The 23,821-nt window shown below is 38.6% G+C and overlaps 3 protein-coding genes across 3 annotated transcripts; all 3 read left to right on the top strand.

The window, feature by feature from the left end:
- Nucleotides 1-7,189: 7,189 nt before the first annotated feature.
- LOC138330095 (tripartite motif-containing protein 2-like) lies at nucleotides 7,190-10,795 on the top strand. Its single transcript, XM_069277470.1, is given in 2 exon segments — nucleotides 7,190-8,902; nucleotides 8,904-10,795. Coding segments are annotated over 2 exon segments (1,971 nt in total). The 5' UTR covers nucleotides 7,190-7,238; the 3' UTR covers nucleotides 9,211-10,795.
- A 10,009-nt stretch (nucleotides 10,796-20,804) lies between these two features.
- Nucleotides 20,805-22,902, top strand: LOC138329842 (uncharacterized). Its single transcript, XM_069277131.1, has 3 exons — nucleotides 20,805-21,603; nucleotides 21,830-22,035; nucleotides 22,195-22,902. The coding sequence occupies exons 1-3, from the start codon at nucleotides 20,805-20,807 to the stop codon at nucleotides 22,900-22,902; spliced, it is 1,713 nt and encodes a 570-aa protein (XP_069133232.1).
- A 42-nt stretch (nucleotides 22,903-22,944) lies between these two features.
- On the top strand, nucleotides 22,945-23,601 carry LOC138329841 (uncharacterized). The gene has a single exon (XM_069277130.1). The coding sequence runs from the start codon at nucleotides 22,945-22,947 to the stop codon at nucleotides 23,599-23,601; it is 657 nt and encodes a 218-aa protein (XP_069133231.1).
- The last annotated feature ends 220 nt before the right edge of the window (nucleotides 23,602-23,821 follow it).

Here is a 23,821-nt window from a genome sequence, read left to right as displayed (position 1 = left end):
AAATCTCTCAGGTGATATCGGAAGATGCTGCACCAGGTTGACAGTTTCAATGTCTCGTTCCGATCGTGATCTCTGTTCCCGCGTTTTTTCGTATGGCGCAAAAGCTCGGCTTAATGCGTCAGCCATGTGCATCTCTGGGCCTGGTTTGTATACAACCATGAAGCTGAAACGCTGCAGCCTCAGCAGCATGCGCTGAAGTCGTTTAGGCGCACTTACTAGACTCTTCTTACAGATGATTTCTAGAGGTTTGTGGTCCGATTCGACTAGGATTTTCCTTCCATATGTGTAATTTTCAAATCGTTCCATGCCAAAAACAACGGCCAAGAGTTCTTTTTCAATTTGAGCGTAGTTTTCCTCTGTAGGAGTTAACGCCCTTGATGCGTAACAGATTGGATGACCCTCTTGTAGTAAGCATGCTCCCATACCTGACTGGGACGCATCACACTGTAGGACAGTTTCCTTTGTTGGGTCAAAATACATCAACACTGGAGCACTTGAAGTATTACTTTAATGTCCTCAAATGCTCGTCCATGTACGTTAGCATCCCACACAAACTCGCTGTCGTCCTTTAGGAGTTTTCTTAGTGGTGCTGTTGTCTCTGAGAGACACGGGGCAAACTTCTGTACGTAATTTACCATGCCTAGTAACCTCTGGACTTCTTTCTTGTCTCTAGGTGTTGGCATTTCGGCAATGCCCTTTACTTTGTCTGGGTCAGCGCGTAGTCCATCTGACGCGATGATGTGTCCCATATAGGTGACCTCGTTTAGTCTTAACTTGATTTTGTCCTTGTTTAGACAAACACCTCTTTCTTCACATCTTTGCATTAGCGCAAACAGTTTGTTGTCGTGATCAAGTCTAGCTTGATCGTCACTATTGCCACATCCATAAACAATAATGTCATCATGAATGGCCTTAATGCCCTCAAGACCTTCTAGGGCTTGGTCCATTCTTCGTTGGAATTCCTCTGGTGCAGGGGCTATACCAAATGGCATTCTGTTCCACTTATAGCGTCCCCACGGTGTTCCAAAAGTAGTTAACAAGCTACTTTCTTCATCTAGCTCTACATGCCAGAAACCATTTTTGGCATCTACAACTGTAAAAAGTCTCGCATTCTGTAGATCCGGCAAGATGTCTTCTATAGTAGGTGTAGGATAGTTGTTCCTTTTGAGTGCCTTATTTAAGGGCTGTGGATCAATGCAAAGGCGTATCTTTCCGGACGGTTTTGATACGACGACCAAGGATGATATCCAATCAGTCGGTACTTGCACGTGCGAGATGACCCCTTTTTCAACTAGGGTGTCTAGTTCCCTTTTGACCTTTTCCTTCAATGCTATGGGTAGTTTCCTTGCAGGTTGTTTGACTGGCTGAACATTTTCGTCAATTTCCAAATGTAGTTTGCCATCTAACTTTCCTTCTCCTTGGAATACCTTTGCAAAGGCTTTAGCTAGGTCATCTTCTGTATTTGTGGCCAATTTGCTGTCTATCTGATTTATTTGTCCTGGTCCTTCCTTGATAACATTGGTGTTTACCTTGATAAAGTTCATTTCCTGGATCGCTTGTGACCCAAGTATAGGGTTAACTCCCCCTTGTACCACTACAAACTCGAAGATATATTTCCTCTTGTTTTTAGGATTCTTGACAAGACATTTCCTCTTACCAACAGGCTTTACCTGTGTTTTGTTGAACATTACCAAGGTGCCTTTGGACGGCTTGAGATATATTTCAAGGTTTTATCTCTATATATGCACGAGTATAACTCTGAAGGTAGAACATTCACTGTTGCTCCACAGTCTAGTTGAAACTCGACATCTTTCCCTGCCATAGTTACCAATGCGTTTATTCTCTTTTTGTGTCTAGTACCACAGGCATTTACTTCTTCTATACTATACATGTAATCTTCGGACTCGGAGTCAGTAGTTTGATTTTCCTCTTGATCTACATAATGGACCTTTTTCTGCCTTCTCTTTTGTTGATACTTCTGTGATGGGCATTTGACCTCAAAATGGTTGGTTTTCCCACATTTGTGACATTTTTGGCCCCATGCTGGGCATGCTTCCTTTTTGTGTGCATGGATGCGTCCACAGAATTTACATTCACTAGGTTTTTGCTTTGAGCTACCGAAAGTTTTTTCATGTTTTTTCCCTTTCGACTGTTGTCGCCTTACAACTTGTACCTCCTCTTGAGTGATCTCTCGTAGTTGTTTTGACGTTTTTTCACTAGCTCTGCACACATCAATACATGAAGATAATGTTAATTTGGCATCCTGAAGGAGTTTTTTTCCTTGAGTTGTTATCTCGGATTCCAATGACCATTCTATCCCTGATGAGATTGTCCTCTAGGATACCATAATTACAGGTTTTCGCTAAATTGCGTAAGGCAGAGACATATGTATCAATGCTTTCACCTTGTTCTTGGTCTCTCTTGTTAAAACAATATCTCTCATATGTTTCATTTGTTTTCCCAACACAAAAAGTGTCAAATTTCTGTACAACAACTTCAATGTCCTTTGATTGATCTTCAGTTTCAAATTCAAACCCTTCAAATATCTCCAGGGCGTCAGGGCCTATACATGTGAGAAATGTAGCAGTTCTTAGGCTTTTATCTTTTGTTGACAAACCCGTAGCTATTTCATAATTATCCCATACACGTTTAAAACGCTTCCATGACTGAGTAAGATTAGATTTCAGATCTAATTTCGGAGGGAATGGTATATTGAAAGCTGGTATGTTAACATGAACTGGGTTAGCTGGGGCTGAAGCGCGGGCGCCTTGTGACGTTGACGGAATTGACATTGTTTGTATATTTTTTCCTTTCGATTGTCACATAAACATACAGTCAAATGATACCTTACAATGTTTGTGTGTTTTCCATCCCACTTCTGACACTATGTAGCGTTCTTGCCTTAGGTATCATTAGATAGAACAAACAGCAACTTGTTTAACTGCACTGTGTATTGACCACGTGTAATAACTACATCCGGTTCACTACATCCGGTTCAGGGAGTACTCATTATTTGCATTGGGGAGTAATCATTATCTTTAACAAAGAAAAGATTATGATATAACTCTTCAACATCATCTCATTGACAAAACTCGATATATTAGGTTTGTGTTAACAACAAAAACAATTCACTAAGGATAATTCTTTTACATAACCAAGAAGCAAAATATGGCATAAATGTATTGTTCTACATTTCTTATGAAACATATAACATAAAATATTGACAAATTCCACGTCATTGTTTAGTATTTTAATCTATACCGTTGTAACTATAAATCGTTGATCAATACGATTCAGCAGGTAAAATATGTTTGCTGTATCTATACCCGAGCCAACGTCACGCACGTTTAACAAATGAACTACATAACCACTGTGGAGGTGATAAAATGATTTTTTTAGACGAGCCAATTCACCTAATAAGGTAAACACACTATTGTCAGAGCGATTTGAGCAGTTCTAGACAAAAGTAGCATTACTCTACGAGCTAGGGACAGGGTTCGGCATACAAGAAGTTCGACCACAATGTGTAATGGCGGACAGCGAGCGAGTTTGAACACTCCACACGCATTTCACCACCATGGGCTTTTCTGGCATATTACAGTAAAACCAACTGATCTAATTTCCATTAGAAGTGGGTTTGTTTTCGATATATGTACAAATTTTAATGTTCTTTTAGCCTGAATTGTCCCTTTAAGTTTATATCCTGTAATCGGTCGGTTATTGTAGTTATATTATGGCTGTGTTAGATATATGCAAACCGAAAGTCGATGTAATACACAGCGTTTATATCTATCGGGTAGGCGTATAATCACAAGGTACACCGTCCTATATCCTGACCTGAAGTTAACGTGTTTATCAATATTGACGGTTAGCGCTTACATATTTCAGATATTCAAAATATAATTGTATCAACATAGATGTTACCATGGTAGTTTGACGTTCTTCCGGTAATGTTAAGTGTCAAATAGATACCACCAGCATGCTATATTTAAGCATTGGTTTTCACATTTTTGACATGCATTGGTGTATAATATACATTGGGTGATAGCGCACCATGATATATATACTAGAACACCCAATATATGTTACACACCAATGCATGCCAAAATATGAAAACCAATGCTTATATTTACATTAAGACAAGCCATTCCCGGTTTAAAGAGGAAATACTTGTAGGTAAAACATAAAGTATGAAAATAAATTATTTGTCGACAAATAGAAATATATCATTTGATAGAACAGCCTACGATTTAGAGGGAAATAGTGGCTTACAGCGTATTCCGTGTTTTGCCCTGGACAACCAGGGGCGTAGCTTGCTCTTTAAAAAAAAGCCCGGGCTTGCACATAAAAAATCCTAGTATGGGTTATTCATTGTCTTGTAAAGTTAAAACATCTATGTAGATCCGTCAAAGTCTTGAATGTAAATTAAAATCAAAGTTAAAATAACCTAAACGTTTACGTAGATGATTTATCTAAAATTAATAATACTGAAATATACGTTATGCGTTAATATGAATCTTCTAAGACACAAGGTGGCTTGTTCAAGATTAAAACGAAAGACACGCAAAGTCAAAGGACGGCAGATGAAATATCGAAAGTGACACCTCGCAAATTATAGTGACACAGAGTAGATTCTACTTAGATAGTCCGCTAAAACCTGCTTATATTATTAGGCTTTTTATTTATATTTTTTGCCAAATATAAAGTCTATATATTAGACAAAAAAAAACAACTTATAATATAGGCAGGCTTAGCGGAAAAGATTCTATTTAGTAAATGCACAATCTACTGACACATACTCTTGTTGGAGCGATACATTGTATAGAGAATTAAAACTTCCCGTCAAGATAGACTTTAAGAAGACAAAATACTATTTTTTTCAATCAGTGCGACTTACAATATGAGGCACTGTTTTTATATTCATTCATTTTTTCACATATATGTATAATTCGATTTTTACACATAAAAAAATTCGATAACGTAAGAAAGTTCCGTCAATCTATCATCAAATCCCATTAGAGTCACTCAAGTTACATGCAGGACTTATCATGAGATTTTCATATACTTTTTAAGTACTAAACATTAACACATAATTATCAGGTACAGGTAGAAAACAGTCCTATACCTTTGATTTTAATAAATATAGTTTAGCAATACCAAGCATTATCAAATATCATTTTCGGGGCTAAACATTTCCTTAAAACGATTTTCCGTCGGGGGCTTCGCCCCCCTGAACCCCCTAACCAGGGCGCTGCCCTGGACCCACTGGGGGCCGCCTAGGCCCCAGACCCCTCGCCTGTGCTTGCACATGTAAATGACTCTAGCTACGCCCCTGACAACCGACTTAACAATAACAGTCCTATAGGTAAAGCTGATATAAAAAGATAAATACAACATTTCAATCCATTTCAAATATCTGAATTAGAATATATTTTCATATTGATCTATTTAAAGAATATTTCAATATTTTAGTGAATTCTCACACAGATTTAAACACAGTCTTTTCGTGACCTCTAGAATTCTGGTGAAGGTATTGGTATGCCAGAGCCTAACTGACGTGTTAATATTTTAAATTATCATACAATGGGCTAAGTAGCATTATATAGGTACTAAGCACTGGCAATGTAAATATAAAAACCAGGAAGAAAATGCATCACTGTCCAAATTTGTATATATTATATCAAATTCAAGCTTCTGTGATATTAAATAAATCTTCATGTTGGATAGTGAATCTTAACGCCACGTGACTACCACTCTTTTTTGTATTTAGATCTGTGATATAGACTTGTTTTTATCTATTTATGAAAAGATATATCCGGTAAGACATGAGGTTTTTTATATTATTACTGTCTCAGCTTGTAGGAGATAACTCGAAACCTTCCGCCTACCGTCATTTTAAATCTTGCACAAGCCTATAAACTCAATACATGTACCCATATTAAGTCTTTAATTTACAGATGAGTTCTACATAGTCTGCTCAGATCAAATGACAGGGATTTGGTACGAATATCCAACCAACGTTTATTATATTTACAAATTATGGACCTTTGTTGAGGTCGATATGATGTTATAACGCCTAGGTAGAATTAAATAATAACCGAGGACACATTTCCAACAAAAGGTTAATATATTTATCAATTATTGACCTTTTTGGGGGTCTATAAAATATCAACACCATATGGACAGAATCAAAAGTCCTCAATTTTTATACTAGATATGTAGATATTTAATTTTATTTATAATTATATGTTAATTACAGGAAGAACGACGGCTACAGGATGTCACTCTGAAGAACGCAACGTTTTAGTAAAAACATCAGAGCAGGTACGTTTATTGACTCGATTTTTCCAAATAAAAATATGGAAACAACGAGTCGATATGTTATGTATCGAACCTAACGTGACGACCATGTATTAAACAATTAAAATAGAGGAAAATCAAAGCATATCTAATACACATATGTATTATAGATGTTATAATAATGTATATCTTTTATTCTGTACTCTATATATATAGACCGTTGTTTCGAAATATTGTACTGTATAGATATATATTCCGTTGTTTTGAAAAAGGGTTTTGAAAAGAATAAAAACATTTGATTATAGGCATACATCTTGTAGACTACACAAATATTGCTTAAATGAACCAATCATATCTCTGTGTATTGGTCTCGGTAACCTAGCGTTTTACTGTAAATATGTTGCTTTTAAGTCTTGCACCTGATTGAATACACAAATATTGCTTAAATGAACCAATCATATCTCTGTGTATTGGTCTCGGTAGCCTAGCGTTTTACTGTAAATATGTTGCTTTTAAGTCTTGCACCTGATTGAATACACAAATATTGCTTAAATGAACCAATCACATCTCTATGTATTTTCCTGATGTCTTAAATTTGATTTCATAACACTGTCTATAAAATAATTGAAGCCTAGTATTTGGTCCTGAATGTGAGGATTTTGTGTACGTTCTGTACGTGAAATGGATGACCTTGAACTTTATCAAAGGTCAGCGCAGTCAAAAGCAGAGACCCGATAATCTACTGGGACGAGGAATTCATGCCTGAGCATTGTATTAAGGGGGAGCTATACAAAACTCTCTACAAATGCTTACTGTTGTGTTATATGAGTCCATTATACAATGTGGACATTGTACAAGTTATCAAAAAACTTTAAATAAAATGCTTGACCGTACGTTGCTTTCTGATTTAGGATTAGTACTAGGCCACTGATAACGTCATGGCAGAGGGTGGTCCCAATCAGGTCCCAAAAGACGGTACTCAGTCGGACTCACACCTCCTGGAGTGTCCGATCTGTCTGGAACAGCTTCACCAGCCAAGATGTCTACCATGTCACCATTCTCTTTGTCAGGAATGTCTGAGTACTTACATCACCAGTGAGGTGTCGGGGAAGAGGGATACGGCGACTACCTTTACTTGTCCGGTATGTAGAACACTTACTCACCCTATTGATAAGACTGAGGTAAAGAAGAAATGGGCCGAGCAGTTTCCTGTTGACAAAGTTGTCACGGAGATGATACAGATGAAGGTCGGTTCAACAAATATTTACTACTGCATGCCCTGTCAAAACACCAAAGACAAGAAGGTTTTGGCTCAGTTCTGGTGTAAGGATACCAAATGGTTGTTTTGCGAGTCGTGTAAACTGAATCACCATGACAGCATACACACCAACTGTGATGGTATAGATATACGAACTTACGCTGGAACACTCCTACCAAGGACAGAAACACTGATCAAGAAATGCGACAAACACAATAAGAAGATGCACTATTTTTGCGTCGACCACAATTCTTTCGGCTGCAGCAAATGTATAACAGTCGGTCACAGGAAATGCAACGATGTAGCAACCACTGAAGATTACTGTAGTACATTGGACAGAAACTCAACACTCAAAGAAACGACGACCTATCTACAAGAGGCTGCTGACTCCCTGGAATCGGCGGTAAAGAACTTCAAGCAATACTTACAGAGCATTGCAGACGAAAAGGAGTCGGCATTACAGAGCATCGACGATATGGAAGAACGGTTCATCCAACGAATGAAAGAATTGAAGAAGGAAATCACAGATGACCTGATAGCTAAGTACAAAGTAGAAAGTGACAATCTGAAGGCGACAAGTCAAAAGTGTGAACGACTGAAGATCGCGATGCAGAATACAATGGAATCAACTGTTACAGCCCGGCAGCAGAACGACCACATGGGGACGATTCTATTGTACCAGAGAGGACAAATAGAACTGGATGCTTGGAAGGATTTAGTCAGAGAGATGAGGATGACGAGCTCTATTGTCAGTCTTAAGCACGAAGCGGAATTTGATGGAACAAGTCTGAACTTTGGTAAAATTGTCATCCAGAAGAAACAGAGACAACTTACAGATGTCCCAGGCCTAGCCAAACCTTTATCAGAATGTGAACTAAAGGAGGTAAGAAAAGTGAACATAAAAATGAAATCAGATCGGTCCGATTGTATTGCTCGTGGAGTTGTTATCATTCCTGACGGCAGTATTGTTGTAGGAGATGATAACAATCAGAAGCTGAAATTAATCAACACTGACGGAGATGTTGTGGATGAGTTGAAGGTGGATGGAAGAACTTGGGATTTGTGTTTGGTAGACAACAGTACTGTTGCAGCTGCGATAGGTAATGGTATACATGTGGTGACATTTACATCCTCTAAACTTACGTTATCGAATGTAATAAACATTGGGAAAACATGTTACGGTATAACGTACAGAAATGAAGAGTTCTTCGTTAGTACAGGAGGTGACGAAGTGTACCGGGTGACAAAGGACGGTACGACACAGATGTTACACAGAGGTACTAACAACACTATATACACGTTAACCCAGGACCACCGTACAGGGATTCTCTTCATCCCTTACTACTACACACACTGGTAGTACGGCTATCGGTAGTCTGTCTACTGACAATCTACACAAGGACGTGTTGAAGGTCGGTGTAGTAAGTAATGCGTATGGAGTGGACGTGGACGGGGAGGGTAACGTCTATGTCTGTGGATATATGTCACACAACGTGGTACAGATGTCTGGGGACGGGACAAACGTCAGGGAACTGTTAACGGCAGCGGACGGTATCGAACAACCAGAAGCTATATCCGTGTATGGTGATAAGCTTGTTTTGACTCGATTAGGTCCTGATTGCAATTCTATTCGCTTATTTCAGTTTATTTGATCACTTTGATATAACAACTTTGTGAAGACATTTTCCCTATGTAGTTACATATCACCGTCAGGACTGTTAGGTTTATACCTTTCTTTGGATCAAAATGTAATTCCATCAGGATAAAACAATCTATCTTACAAGAAGCATCAAGATAAACTTTTAAAATATTTTCAGTAGAGTTGAGTTCAGCAACGTTTCGTAAAGACAAATTCCTTTATTTATTAATTTGTGTTTTTGCTGAAGGTTTGTACCGTCCCTTTATTACAGGAAACTGTGAATGTATTGGCTTTAGCTTTGATTTCATTTTCATCGATGTAACATAGTAATAAATTTGCTTAAGTGGAACGGATATAATATAATATCAGGACTAAGGTGAATATCCAATGTATGACAATTTAACAAAATATCCATTATTTTCTTTTTTTAAGTTAAATGTAGAACAGAAACTCTTGTCTTACAACACATTTAGAGATTACATAACTGATCCCCGTTATTACACACAAGTTGCAAAATGATTGTTTTGAAAGCTTTTTGATATGTTATAAAAAAGTCAAATTTAAAACATTTTAATTAGATTAATCTTAATCAAAACATATAACTTAATTAAATCCTTCTCTGTTTTTTTATATATTATGATTTATCGTAATATATGCAAATATAGTATTAGTACTCCATTAATGATATCAACAGGTGTCTGTTCCTTCACATGATTTCCAACCCAAAAGACCGCTACCGATGCAACATGTTTAGAGTTCATAGAAGAAGTCGTTTATTTGCAAATAGCAAAATTGACCCCTTTTGACCCCGCTCCTCAGGCCCTCAGAGGGTCAGTCCGACGTTTTGTATAATTTTGAGTCATAAGGATGAGACAGTGAAATTTTGTAAATTTCCGACCTGCGGTTTCGATGAAGTCGATTATTGACGAACGGACGATCGGAAGACGGACACCGGACCCCATGGTATCGATCGCATAAACTCCTCTTGGTCTTTTGTCTTGAATGAGGGGGCTAGATATTACCTATGATATAGAGTAATTTACCATAAATCCACATGTTTTACTTTAAATGTATTATCTAAACAACTTCTTTCAAAAACTATCTTTTTTATGTTCAGATCGAGAGTCACCAATATACGTAGCGGAGGTGGGTCCTTTTAATTCAGCAATTTATATTACGTATTGTAATAAATGTACATTTTTATCACATAATTTGTCTGATATTTGTACATACAAAATGTACTTGTATATGATTTATTCACTCTATGTTATAACCTGGAGCGATTGTCATTGGCTGTGTCGAGCAGATCCATTATGACGTCATGACAGTACAATGACGTAAGGATTTCGAGGACGGCGGAAAAAATGGATGTTTTGAAATGAACTTAATGATAATAAGTACCTTAAAGATGTGTTCATTTCATATAAAATTTTATGAAACATGTCACGAAGTTTTATTTTTTGCTCGCTAAGGCTTGTAAAACATCTTAATACTCATTTCATAAAACCTCATATGAAATGAACACTCATTTAAGATATTAGATATATTTCATGTATATATTGTATTTCAATTGAAAATAAAGTGAAATTAAAAAATAATAGATGCTTGGACGATTTTGTATTCGGGAACACCCACTTCCCCGTCTCATGTTTTGAAAGGAAAAACAACAGACGCTTTGTCACCTTTTAGGATGAGTATTTTATTGCGCTACAAGCATGATATTTCTAGCAAACTAACACCTATATGATTACTTTGCAATCCATATCTTTTATCTGGCTGTCATTGGCTGTCATTGGTTCAGATGTTTTCCGCTGAGTCGCCTTCAATTTTACTATGAGATAGTCCAGGGTTATAGAGATCTTAAGTGATCGGAATCCAATCTGGAGTATCGAGGAAGGGAATATCGATTGAATGAAATATATTAAAAATTTGGGCCAGAACACATTCAATCAGAACATAGTCGTCAGAATACTTGTTCTCTTTTTCGAACTAAGAAATGTAAAATCATTGATTGGAAAGATACTTAATGTGAAATTTGATATTTGACAAAGATTGAAAAACGCAGAGAAAAAATCGTCATCCACTGACTAAAAAAAACAACAGAATTATCAATATATTTACAGTATAACATGTCAAAAACGGCCCTTGTCTGATCCGGATCCTTGTGTGTAAAGGCTTACTTGTATATGTTTAATCTATACCAAAAACCTCTGTATAATACGAAAACCTGACTATACCGGTCAAATATGCTGGTCCCCATGACATCCTATTTAGACAGGTTGCACCGTACGATATGACAAACAGTAACGTGGTGTACTTACAAACACATCGAATGATTGAATTATATATTTTTATTCCAAGATTCAATACAGTGACGTGACATTTTTCATTTAACCAAAAAGAATTTCGATAATAGAATAATCAATGGATGCGTTACAATGACATTGTCACATATATCCAGCACAGTGTATATTTGTTAAAGATGCTCCACCGCTGACAAATAGTATTTTTTCACTATTAAAAACTGGAGCAAACGATTAGGTATTTTTCTTCAGTTACAAAAGTTACTTACTTTACACCATTACCACAATTGAAAATTTTGAGCTTCTAATTTTACTTTAAATTATAAATATAAAAAATAAATAATTGCATCCCGAAAAATACTAATTGCGCATGCACCAAAAGCAAAATAATATTTTTATATATATATTTTTTGTGTTAATTAGACATATACATACACGATTAAACACTAATTATTGTTCAAATGATGAAGATCATTTATGCTCTGTCGGCGGTGGAGCATCTTTAAATAAAATTATACCATATTATGTTATTTCAGACTTTGTTTGACATCACAGGGATGATACATCATATGTTACTGATTACCCAAATATTGACATTTATGGAAGTATAATATGTGCCAGTTTAAGTTCACAGGAGTTTTTTCCTCTTCAGAAAGTATATTTAAGTTAGTTTTCTTAGAGTTATCTCGCCTGGCATAGGAAAGCTTTGTATGCAGTCATCGACAGGTCACCATGCTAATGGCAATTCGGCTGGAGATATCAGTCTCTTGTAGAATTTCAGGTATATATGCTTATAACATGTAATTGCAACATGTGAAACTCAACATTAGCACTCAGCGATCCAGCCTTTTTATCAGCTAGACCTGTTTAAGGTGCCAGTATTTGATGTGGAAGTGAGTAGGAGTAGGAGTACTGTTAGATAAATCACCGACCTACCCCAAACAGGTTCCACACTCACTACCAAGATACAACCTGCTGCAGGCGCATAGAGTAATTTGAGGATGCGTTTGGTTAAGAATGTGAATGAATGACAGAGTACACAGTGAATAAACCACCAACCAGCGGTCAGTACACAGCAACTGTTCCATATGGGATTCGAAGTTGGGACCCATAGATGGATATGTCGGGACATCTTAACCACTCGGTCTCAATCACCATGGCACAACGGAGGTGGTATGTGATTGGTGGAATATTAATTAAACAAAAGAAACATTCCAGTTACGTCTGATGTTACATTGCTAATTGAAAAAAAGACACAATGTATCAATAAATAAATAGTATCTCAATCAAGAATTAAAAGATAACAAACCTGGATGGAATCAATTTTATTTTAAATAAGCATTTTGTCAGCCATAAATCAAACAGGCATTGTGCCACACATAGATATATAGTTTGCATTGTTTATGTTTAGGCATTGAATATGTGTACCTGTGTGTAGAGCACGGGGCGTGGTTAGATACCGTCTGGTGATCAGTCAATTATATTGCTAGTAACTACGCCGCTTGATTGCTACACCGCTTGAGGCGTAGCAGTTAGTATCATAAGCAAATCACGCCATCTTGCATTTTAGTGCAGGATAGTCATATAGCAAGAACGCTTGGATCAGAAGCTTGATCCGTGTGTTTACAAGCATTGCCTGTTGAACTAATATTAAAACGAAATGCGGAAAACAGACTTGAATATGTCCGGATTCGGACGCCATCATCCTGATAAATCACGGTTACACAGCTCTTGCATCCGTTGAGATTACGTGTAGAACAAGCATTCGTGTGTGAAACTATTCTGAATTAGGATTTTCTAGAAATCAATCAGGCATTTTCAATGACATCTGTTTTCATTTACAGGTGGAACAATTATATCTGTAGTAGTATACTGTACCACACCTTAGAAACATTATTGCTGTGCTAATATTGACATAACACTGAACGCATACTATAATGCGGAATACGTAATAACAGAACATACTAAAAGTGGAATGAAAAAAAACATTGGTAAAACAGAAACATATGAGATAATCTTCAATATTTTTTCTGAGTCTTTTTTTCTTTGCATAAAATCCTATTTATTTTGTTGGTATAATTAAAACTGTTCAATGACACAAGCTTGCAAATTATAAAATGACTTCCAACAAAACATTTGAAAATGCTAAGCAATATCATCATATTGTTTATTTTCCATATGCTCTCCGGTCAAATGCTTAAGCTTCCTTCCGCGTATCCCCCTTAGCTTTTTAGGAAACCAATACTTGTCAAGACTAAGATGCATAATTATCGATAAACTAGTTATACTTTCATATTACTTTTCTTAACATACATTCGTAACATTTATATTTACATACAAATAAATATACATGGCGGAAAAGGACAACACTGAAATTTTAACTCTATATATCAATTATTAAAACATGGCTATGATGTCATCTTTTGTTGTCCCCAGTACTTTATTTCGACTATTGTTCAAGTACTTGTTCTGTCTGTAGATTAGTACACCTTTCACTGTATATTAGTTTACCTGTGTCTGTAGATTAGTTTCAACTAATCTACAGTTCCAGGCAAACTAATGTACAATGAAAGGTAGAGAGTGACACTACATGCAGCATTGTAAAATTGGACAGATAAATAATCAACCACAAAGCATAAATAAATAGTTGAAAATCAAGACTCTTTAGTATTTCGACAGCACAGGCAATTCCTACAATGATGTTTTAATTTTAGATAGTATATGTGTACTTTCTTTCTTTGAAAATTGAATGAATAATTTCGGTATATATTCCCAAATAATTTCACTGTCAATTGTTTCATTTCTTGAATACATACACGTAACACATAAATCCACGTTTCCCCTAAATTGAATAATTTCGGTAATAATTCCTTATCCAAGAATCACACAAAGCCTACTGAACAAATTTGAAATTTTAAGCTGCTTTCTTTTTTCATCACTTTTCCGTTTTCACTGAATTTTCAATGTAGTTTCCTTTATAATCCACTTAAATCTTGATATTATGTTTTAGGACCAATCATATTCTTCATTTCATAACGTAGAGCGGTATATCCAAAATTAATCCGTTTCCATGGTAATCCTCCATATCTTGTGAATTTCCGACAAGTTATATCCAAGTGAATGGTCTGCCTCTGACATAAAGAGCAGTTAATATACATATCACAAAATAAACTCTGTTATTGGAATTTGATAATCATTTTTAGATTAGACTTCGTAAAGATCTTAATCTGTACTGTCTGCAATGTTGCCTCTTGTACTGCTCCACTTTGAAAATCAGAATGAAGAGAACTCAAACTCACAAAAAAAATCTCTGGTAATAACATTGGTATGGAATTTCATGAAAAATTCATGCAATGCAATGCCACGACCAGAGTAGACATATTACAACAATTACTTTGCTGACATGTTCAGTGTCAATGATGGTTTGTTTGAAGGCCCTTACGTGTAGCTGTAGATTAGTTACACAATAGCCATAGTTAGCATTGTACATCAGAGTGCCATGTTTTAAGTAAGAGAAACACCTCAAACTGTAGATTTAGTTACACAATAGCCATAGTTAGCATTGTGCATCAAGAGTGCCATGTTTTAAGTAAGAGAAAACACCTCAAACTGTAGATTAGTCAAGATAATGAACAATGCTCGGCCCTTCGGGCCTCGCATTGTCCATTATCTTGACTAATTCTACTGTTTTCGGTGTTTCTATCCTATACGTAAATTCCGATCTTCCGTGTTTGTTAGCGTCTATTGATTACACCGGAATTGACCGAGGATTGCCGAATATCACTCAACTTTAGGTCACGGGAGACAGACACACCGTTCTATATCACCTGACACGAAGTTGAAGTTTTGGCCAATATTGACGGTAAGTTATGATAGAAAAGATTATGATATAACTCTTCAACATCATCTCATTGACAAAACTCGATATATAAGGTTTGTGTTGACAGACAACAAAAACGTAAAATTTCATTTTTATATCCTATAATAGGTCTGTTATTGTTATTATATTATGGCTGTGCTAGATCAAGGACGGACGTATCCTTGCTGGCACTTATACAAACCGAAAGAGGATGTCAATCCTTGGGGTCTACTAGATATAACATTGACAAACCGAAAGAGGAATGCTTGCATAATGCGTCATTTCTGCGAGTTGCGTCCCCTTGATCAGGGCTGCGAAATTGCGACACAGTAACGCACGTCACCTACACCTGGTTCGTGTGTGTTTGCTGTTACAGTGAGACTCTACGATTTATGAAGAAACCATCGAGGAGTTGCTCCATGTGTGTAGGATACACAGTGCTGTTATTTAAAACCAAGTCTGACTTGCTCATTAAATTAGAAAACATTGAAGTTGTGATATATTCGAAGTATGAGTAACATATTCAATCATCAGCGTGATTATCATGATTAACCTGTATTAGTGTAATACGTACTTAGAAATGCAAACATTCTCCGATTATATACAGGCTAATATTACTGCTGAGTGATTGTCACAGGAACTCTGAACAACTTCATTAATTTCAATACACCAATTTGAAGACAACTTATATAATGAGCCATGCTATAATCATCCATTTCAAGATACAAACATTTATATGTTGATGAAGTCCATTCTTGACTATTTCTTTGAGAAGTATTTTAAATTGTGATCTTGAACTTATGCGCTTTACACAGATGTTTATGACGTGTCATATGGATTGAACATTTGCATTGTGTTCCATGTGTGTTTGATACCTGAATTTGTACTTCTGTGTATGTGTCACACAGATTGGACTCTTTGCTGATCTGATAAAGAATTTATGCTGTTTCCAATCTGGAATATTCACTGTCTTAGTTTATCGAAGGATTTATCTGCAGGAAACACAGTGAAAATTGGACGCTTTGCTGAATGTACATATATGTACATACCTATACTGTACTGTATTATATGAATTTTATGCTGATCCAGCTTTCGAACATTTATGCTGTTGCATTTCTTTAAGGAGGAATAGAGACAATTGTGTAAACTTTATAATTGAAGAACTGATATACTTATATTGCATGTTTGAACTGTTTGGCTCCTATGCATGTGATACCTGCACATTTATTTTGGAAATTTCTATTTCATATGATTTATATTAGACTGAGATATTGTTTGATGAAGCATGAACACTGTCAAAGGTTGTATATTAGTTTGCCAGTAAGAAAATCTACCCAGGATCATTCAGGTAATTACACATGTAGTCACAGGGTAAACCAGTCATATGCATATAGTTCAGTTCATATTTGCGTTTGCTGTCAATCTGGATGCAGGTAAGTACATGTATTCCTCATTTGCCTTAAGGGTGTATGCTGGACTTTGTGAAGTAAGGTACTGGTAAGTATTACCTCCCTTGCCTTTAAGGTGTATTAATGTATTTGTTGAATCAATTACTAGTATTAAGGATTATATACCTTATCTTAAGTGTGCGGATTTCATTTCATGTATTTTTTGTATTACCTCCCTTTATTAAGGATATATGCTGTATTTAGTGAAATTTCATAGTTGTAATGTAAGAAGTTGTTGCATATGTAGTTTATACAGCTTGTAAAATGTCTGATACTCAGGAGGAAAACTCAACTCTGAATAAGATGTCGCAGTCAAAGGATAACGAGAGTGATAACATAAACTTTGGCATGACAATTCAAGTGAATCTTTGCGCAGAAGCGAGCGTAATAGAAAACTGACAGAAGAAAGATGGTTACTGGAATGGAAAGATTAATCGCCATTTAGCAAATTTTCCGTAATGCTGTGTCATGTGGCGTATGGTGTCAGTCGCGCGAACAGGCGAGTTCAAGTTGTTAGATCTGACTCGACAAGCCTGGATGGAGATAAGAATATGGCAACGAGATAAATTTTGATGGGTGGCATTGGTGAGATTTATCACAAATCTATCAGGAGACTTTTGCATGTACTTGCTCAACGGTGTTGACGAGAGGTGATTTGGGACAATTATGAATCTTTAGAAAGTGAATTGCTTAAAAAATACGAAAAGTATCGAGTCGTGAACATTCAGCATTTCATGAGTAGATTTTGCCAATCCATATTCGTGAAATGGACGGCAGTCCGTTTGTTTGAGACAAGGTCGAACCCGGTCTCGTGGAAGCTTATCATCATCTCGGTCTACAAGCAGCAGTAATAAGTCTGCCGCCAACGATTAAGGCTGCAGAGATTAAGGAAAGACCCAAGTATATCGATATAGAGGCTCGTAAGTAAGGCGGAACTAGAAAAAATACAAACTAATGAAGGAGCTTGATTTGGACTAGGGCAAAATTGGAAAGTCATGGATACTTTGATAACCTTGAGAATAGTTTTTGAGAACTTGATATAAAGCCAGCAATCCCGAATCAGCGATACCAAGTTTTTGGCTGATCGGTGAGAGTATAATGGAGAATTATGTTCGCACACAGGAACGCCCAGCCATCAAAGACTGATGAGAAACCAGCAGGAATGGTCGAATACTGAGAACTCAAATTTATTTTGAATTGAACCACTCTCCAAACCATCAGAGAATTCAGCGTAATATCACATGGGGGTGACCCCATATATTCTAGTTATAACTTCTGATGTTGGATACATTGCAGTTAGGCACCTCTAGCTCAACAGTGCTAAATCCTCATTTGAAAGAATTTATTACACGGTGCTCTTCTTGACTCAAGCTAGCAGCGTTCCCACTCACGGTGTTTCAATGATGCAATCGGCACCTCGGGTTCTTAGTTCTACACAGAACCAGACTAGAAGTTCTACATTTCCCACTTATGTGAATTTTGAACCTGTTTCCCAACCTACTACATATACTCCACACACGGGCAGTGAACAAGGACTGTTGCAGCTTGCCAAAACCCTAGCTGAACAGGTTGGTCTGAGTCGTCTTCCACCCCCTGAACCAGGAGTTTTCCTTGGTGATCCGTTGAAGTATCCAGGATGGAGGCTGCCTTTCAGACTCTTACTGAGCAGAGACAAATTCCCTATCAGAACGGATACACTATCTAAAGAAGTACCTCGGAGGAGCGGTCAAGGAAGTGGTGGAAAATTATTTCCTACTGTCTACCGACGATGCGTATGATGATGCGAAGAAGCTGCTCGATGAACGAATATGGCAATCCATTTGTGGTTGCTAACGCCTTTCGTGATAAGCTGGATAAATGGCCCAAAATTTACTCTCGAGATGTCAACAGCTTACAGAAATATGCAGACTTTCTTAGGCAGTGTTTAGCAGCTATGCAAAGCATTGGCAGTCTTGATATCCTCAATGATAACCGGGAAAACAGGAAGATGTTGGCCAAACTTCCTGACTGGATTGTGAACAGATGGTCGCGGATAGTGATTCAACGGAAGGAAGAAACTAAGGTATTTCCCTCCATTCAAAGATTTTGGAATTTTATAGGAAGGGAAGCGAAAAAAGTATCCAGTCACTTCCATTCAATCGTTCAAGTCTGAAAATAGTCGTAGCGACGAAGAAAAGCCAACGCTCTACAAATAAGCAGTCTCGTCGTAATCATACAGGGAATCCATTTGTGACCGAAGTAGATGTCAGTCCAGCCACAAGTGTGGAAAACGAGCCCAAGCAAAGGAAGGTGAAAATGTGTCCTTTGACAAAATGGACATGAGCTAGATGATTGCAGGCAGTTCCTTGCTAAACCTTTGGATAAGAGGAAGGTCTTTGCAAAGGAGAAAGGTCTCTGTTTTGGATGCCTTAGATTTGGACATATCTAAAGAAGTGTAAACAGAGGAAGCAGTGTAAAACGTGTTCGAAATCCCATCCTTCATCTTTACATGGTGATGTGCGGAAGCCAGCTGAATCTGCTGACAAGGAAAGGCAACCCAGGATGATACTAATGGCTCTGAGTCTAAGAAGTCCTCATTGCACTCCAGCTCTACCTTTATGAGTAGATCCGGTACATGCAGTAAAAGTTCAATGATAGTACCGGTGTACATCTCTCATCGTGACAATCCGGCAGAAGAGAAACTGGTGTATGCGTTATTTGACACACAGTCTGACACAACCTTCATTCTTGAGGATACGTATCGTTCACTTAGGCTGACAGGAACTGAAGTTAAGTTGCTACTTTCCACCATGTACGCGGGAAAACCGCTTGATAGATATCAATAAGGTGAAAGGCCTTACGGTTCGTGGCTTTAATAGCTCCGTAAAAATCTCCCTTCCGGATACCTTCACAAGAAATATAATGCCAGCAAATCGATCCCACATACCTACGCCGGAAATGACTAGACAGTGGCCCCATTTGGAACCGATTGCAGAGGAACTTATGCCATTGCGTAATTGCGAAATTAGCCTTTTAATTGGCTATAACTGTTCTCGGGCTTTAGCTCCTCGCGATGTAATTGCGCCAGTCAACGATGGGCCGTATGCCCAGAGAACTGACCTCGGATGGGGCATCGTGGGAATAGTGGACAGAGATTGCGTGGAAGCCATCGAGGTTGACTTGGTTGGTACAAGTCATTGCTGTGTTGCACGCAAGATACCGAAGGATTTGTCCAAATCAAGTGAGAGCACTTCAGAAAATGTTGTATTTTCATTTAGAAGTAGCATCAAGGAAGTCATTAATCCTGTTGACTTTACCAGAATGATGGAACGTGATTTTATTGAGAACAACGCTGAAATTGTGTCCCATTCGCACGATGATCGTCGTTTTCTTGTGGCTATGGAAGAAGGCATTCATCACGAGAATGGACACTATGAGATGCCGTTACCATTTAGAAAGGCCATGCCTCGTGTACCTAACAACAAATCACAATCGCTCAACAGGCTTCCAGCACCTAAAGCGACGTTTGGAAGCAAATGCCCAGTACAAGGAGCATTATAGTACCTTCATGGAAAGATTGATTCAGAACAATTTCGCAGAGAAAGTTCCTGATAAGGATCTTGAACTTGATCGATGGGTCCATCAGTGGTCATATTCCTCACCATGGTATATATCATCCTCAGAAGCCGAATAAAATTAGAGTCGTCTTCGACTGCAGTGCAAAACACAAGGGTGAATCGTTGTTAAATGCGCATCTTCTACAAGGACCCGATCTCACTAATAAGCTTGTAGGGGTTCTCTGTCGGCCTTTTCGGAGTGAAACAAGGCCCTTTATGTGCGACATCGAACAGATGTTTTTCCAGTTTAAGGTTAATCCCGAGCACCGCGACTACCTTCGTTTCTTGTGGTGGGAAAACGGCAATCTCAGTGAACCACCAGTTGACTTTCGGATGAGCGAACATTTTTTGGAGCAGCATCATCCCTGGTTGTGCAAACTTCGGGTTGAAGAGGGTCGCAGATGACCATGGAAGCAGAGTTTGGTAAGGATGTAGCTAACTTTGTGAGACGCGACTCCTACGTCGATGATGGGGTTAAATCTGTTCCGACCATTGAAGAAGCTGTGCACATCATCGACAATACCAAGGAAATGTTAAGAAGAGGTGGTCTACGACTACACAAATTTCTCTCAAGCTCAAAGAATGTGCTGCAAAACATGCCTCTAGCAGATAGGGCCCAAGGGCTGAAGGATATTGACGTTCTCCAGGACCAACTTCCGGTTGAGAGGGCTCTTGGAGTTCAGTGGTGCATCGAGTCCGATACATTCCAGTTCCGCATCACCCTAAACGACCGTCCGTTAACCCGTCGAGGTGTACTTTCTACCCTGTGCTCGGTGTACGATCCTCTTGGCTTCATTGCACCCTTCATCTTAGTTGGGAAGCAAATTTTGCAGCAAATGTGCAAGGATAAGACAGACTGGGACAGTCCGCTTTCCGATGATCTGAGTGCGAGATGGTTGCGATGGAGACTTGATCTTAACAATCTGAAGGATCTAAAGGTGAACAGATGTCTGAAGCCATCGGACTTTGGTGAAACAGTGTCTGTCGAACTTCATCATTTCTCTGATGCGAGTACTCAAGGATATGGTCAGTGTTCGTACGTTCGGCTGGTCAATACAGACGGTAGAATTCATTGCGCGTTAGTTATGGGCAAGGCAAGGGTAATCCCATTAAAGCCGATTACTATTCCACGGTCAGAGCTTGTGGCTGCTCTTGTATCAGTGCGAATGAGTTCGATGTTGATTAGAGAACTTGACTACAGTAACGTCACAGAATGGTTCTAGACGGATAGCAGTGTTGTTCTAGGATACATTGCGAACGACTCTGGTGGTAGATTCCACGTCTTTGTAGCGAATCGAGTACAGCAAATCCGCGATCAGACGGAGCCATCTCAATGGAAATACGTAACATCAGAGAACAACCCAGCGGACATTGCGTCACGTGGTGCTACAGCTGATGATTTGATAAACCATTCTATCTGGTTCAGTGGACCGCGCTTTTTTATGGGAAACTGACCCTCTGGCCAGTTGTGATACTCAGTCAGTACCTTCCTTGTCATTCAAAGATCCAGAAGTAAAGAAGGCACAAGTGTTTGAAACTGCGACAACACCCGTTGAGGAGAAACCTCTTATAGATAGACTGGATGCGTTCTCAGATTGGCAAAGAGCCAAGAAGGCAGTTGCTCTTTGCTTGGTATTTAAGCGACGTCTAAGGACGAAGTCTGTGCGATTTTCGGAGTTGAAATACTTGCTGGAGAAGACAATTGCTATCTCTAAACGCATGACTACAGTAGAGGAGTTGCAATAGGCTGAGACAGCTATCATAAGTCTGGTTCAAAGGACTTCCTTTCAGAAGGAAATCGAGTATCTACATACTGCAGAGGCAAGTCATAGTTGTGACTCGAAACAGAAGGTATGTCTTAAGAGCTCGTCCTCATTGTGTGGTTTAGATCCCTTCCTGGATGACAATGGCATTCTACGAGTCAGTGGGCGCATTAAACACGGCGATTTCGATGCGAGCGTTAAACATCCTATCATACTTCCAAGGAAATCCCATGTCACCAAGCTTGTGATCCGTCATTACCATGAGCGTGTGGAACATCAAGGTCGAGGCATAACAACTGGTGAAATTCGAGCGAACGGATTTTGGATAGTCGGCTGTAGTTCCGCCGTGTCTAGTTACATATCGAAATGCGTGACCTGCTTAAAGTTACGTGGAATCACTCAAGGACAAAGGATGGCTGACCTGCCTGCGGATAGATTGTCGCCTGAACCACCATTTACATACAGCGGAGTTGACTTCTTCGGGCCGTTTTATATCAAGGAAGGTCGCAAGGAATTGAAACGCTATGGTGTCATTTTCACATGCATGTCTAGTCGTGCTATCCATGTAGAAACGGCAAACTCGCTTGACACCAGCTCATTCATCAATGCGTTGCGTAGGTTTCTGGCGATACGAGGTCCTGTAAGACAACTGAGATCAGACAGAGGTACAAACCTTGTCGGCGCTGAGCATGAGCTCCGGGAAGAACTTGAAGGGTTAGACGATTATCAGTTATAGCAATTTCTTTCGAGAGAAGGATGTGACTTTATCAGCTTCAAAATGAACGTTCCTTCGGCGAGCCATATGGGCGGAGTTTGGGAGCGACAGATACGCTCGGTTAGAAATGTGCTTGCTTCATTAATGCTCCAATCTGGATCTCAGTTGGATGGTGAAACTCTTCGAACATTCATGTGCGAGGCTGCGGCCATCTTGAACAGTCGACCTCTATCAGCGACGAACTTGAATGACCCACATTCAGCGGAACCTCTGACTCCAAACCATCTTCTGACGATGAAATCGAAGGTTATTTTACCGCCACCAGGACAGTTTCAAAAGACTGATCTATATTCCCGCAGAAGATGGCGCCGTGTTCAGTACTTAGCCAATGAGTTCTGGAATCGTTGGAGGAAGGAGTTCTTGCAAAACCTGCAAGTTCGGAACAAATGGATTTCGCCAAAGCGGAATATGCGCATTGGAGATGTCGTTCTAATCATGGACGACAACCAAGCAAGAAACCACTGGCGTATGGGCCGGGTAGAAGAAACATTTCGTGGAGAGGACGGATTCGTGCGGAAAGTTAAGGTTGCGGTTGGGGATCCAACGTTGGACAACCAAGGCCGAAGGGCCGACCGAATGAACTTCCTGGAACGCCCTATACACAAACTAGCGTTCCTACATGAAACCGGGGAATTCCCCACCGAAGAACCATTAATTTAAAATACATGATCATGTGCCTGTATATGTATATACTTATTAGATAGTATAGTTTTATTTGCATTTAAATGTTGATTATTTCTGACATTAAGATTAAAAATTATTTCTCATAATTTTGGGGAGCCATGTAACTGTAGTCGGACATGAGTTATCTCCCTTGTCAGACCTCGTTGCGGAAAAAGGTAAGAAAGTTCCGAACAGAGGGAAGAAGAAGCCATGTGCT

This window comes from Argopecten irradians, chromosome 8, assembly GCF_041381155.1.
Source record: "Argopecten irradians isolate NY chromosome 8, Ai_NY, whole genome shotgun sequence".
NCBI lineage: Eukaryota > Metazoa > Mollusca > Bivalvia > Pectinida > Pectinidae > Argopecten > Argopecten irradians.
Note: the sequence above shows the minus strand (reverse complement) of the source record. Positions and strands in the feature narration are given on the sequence as shown.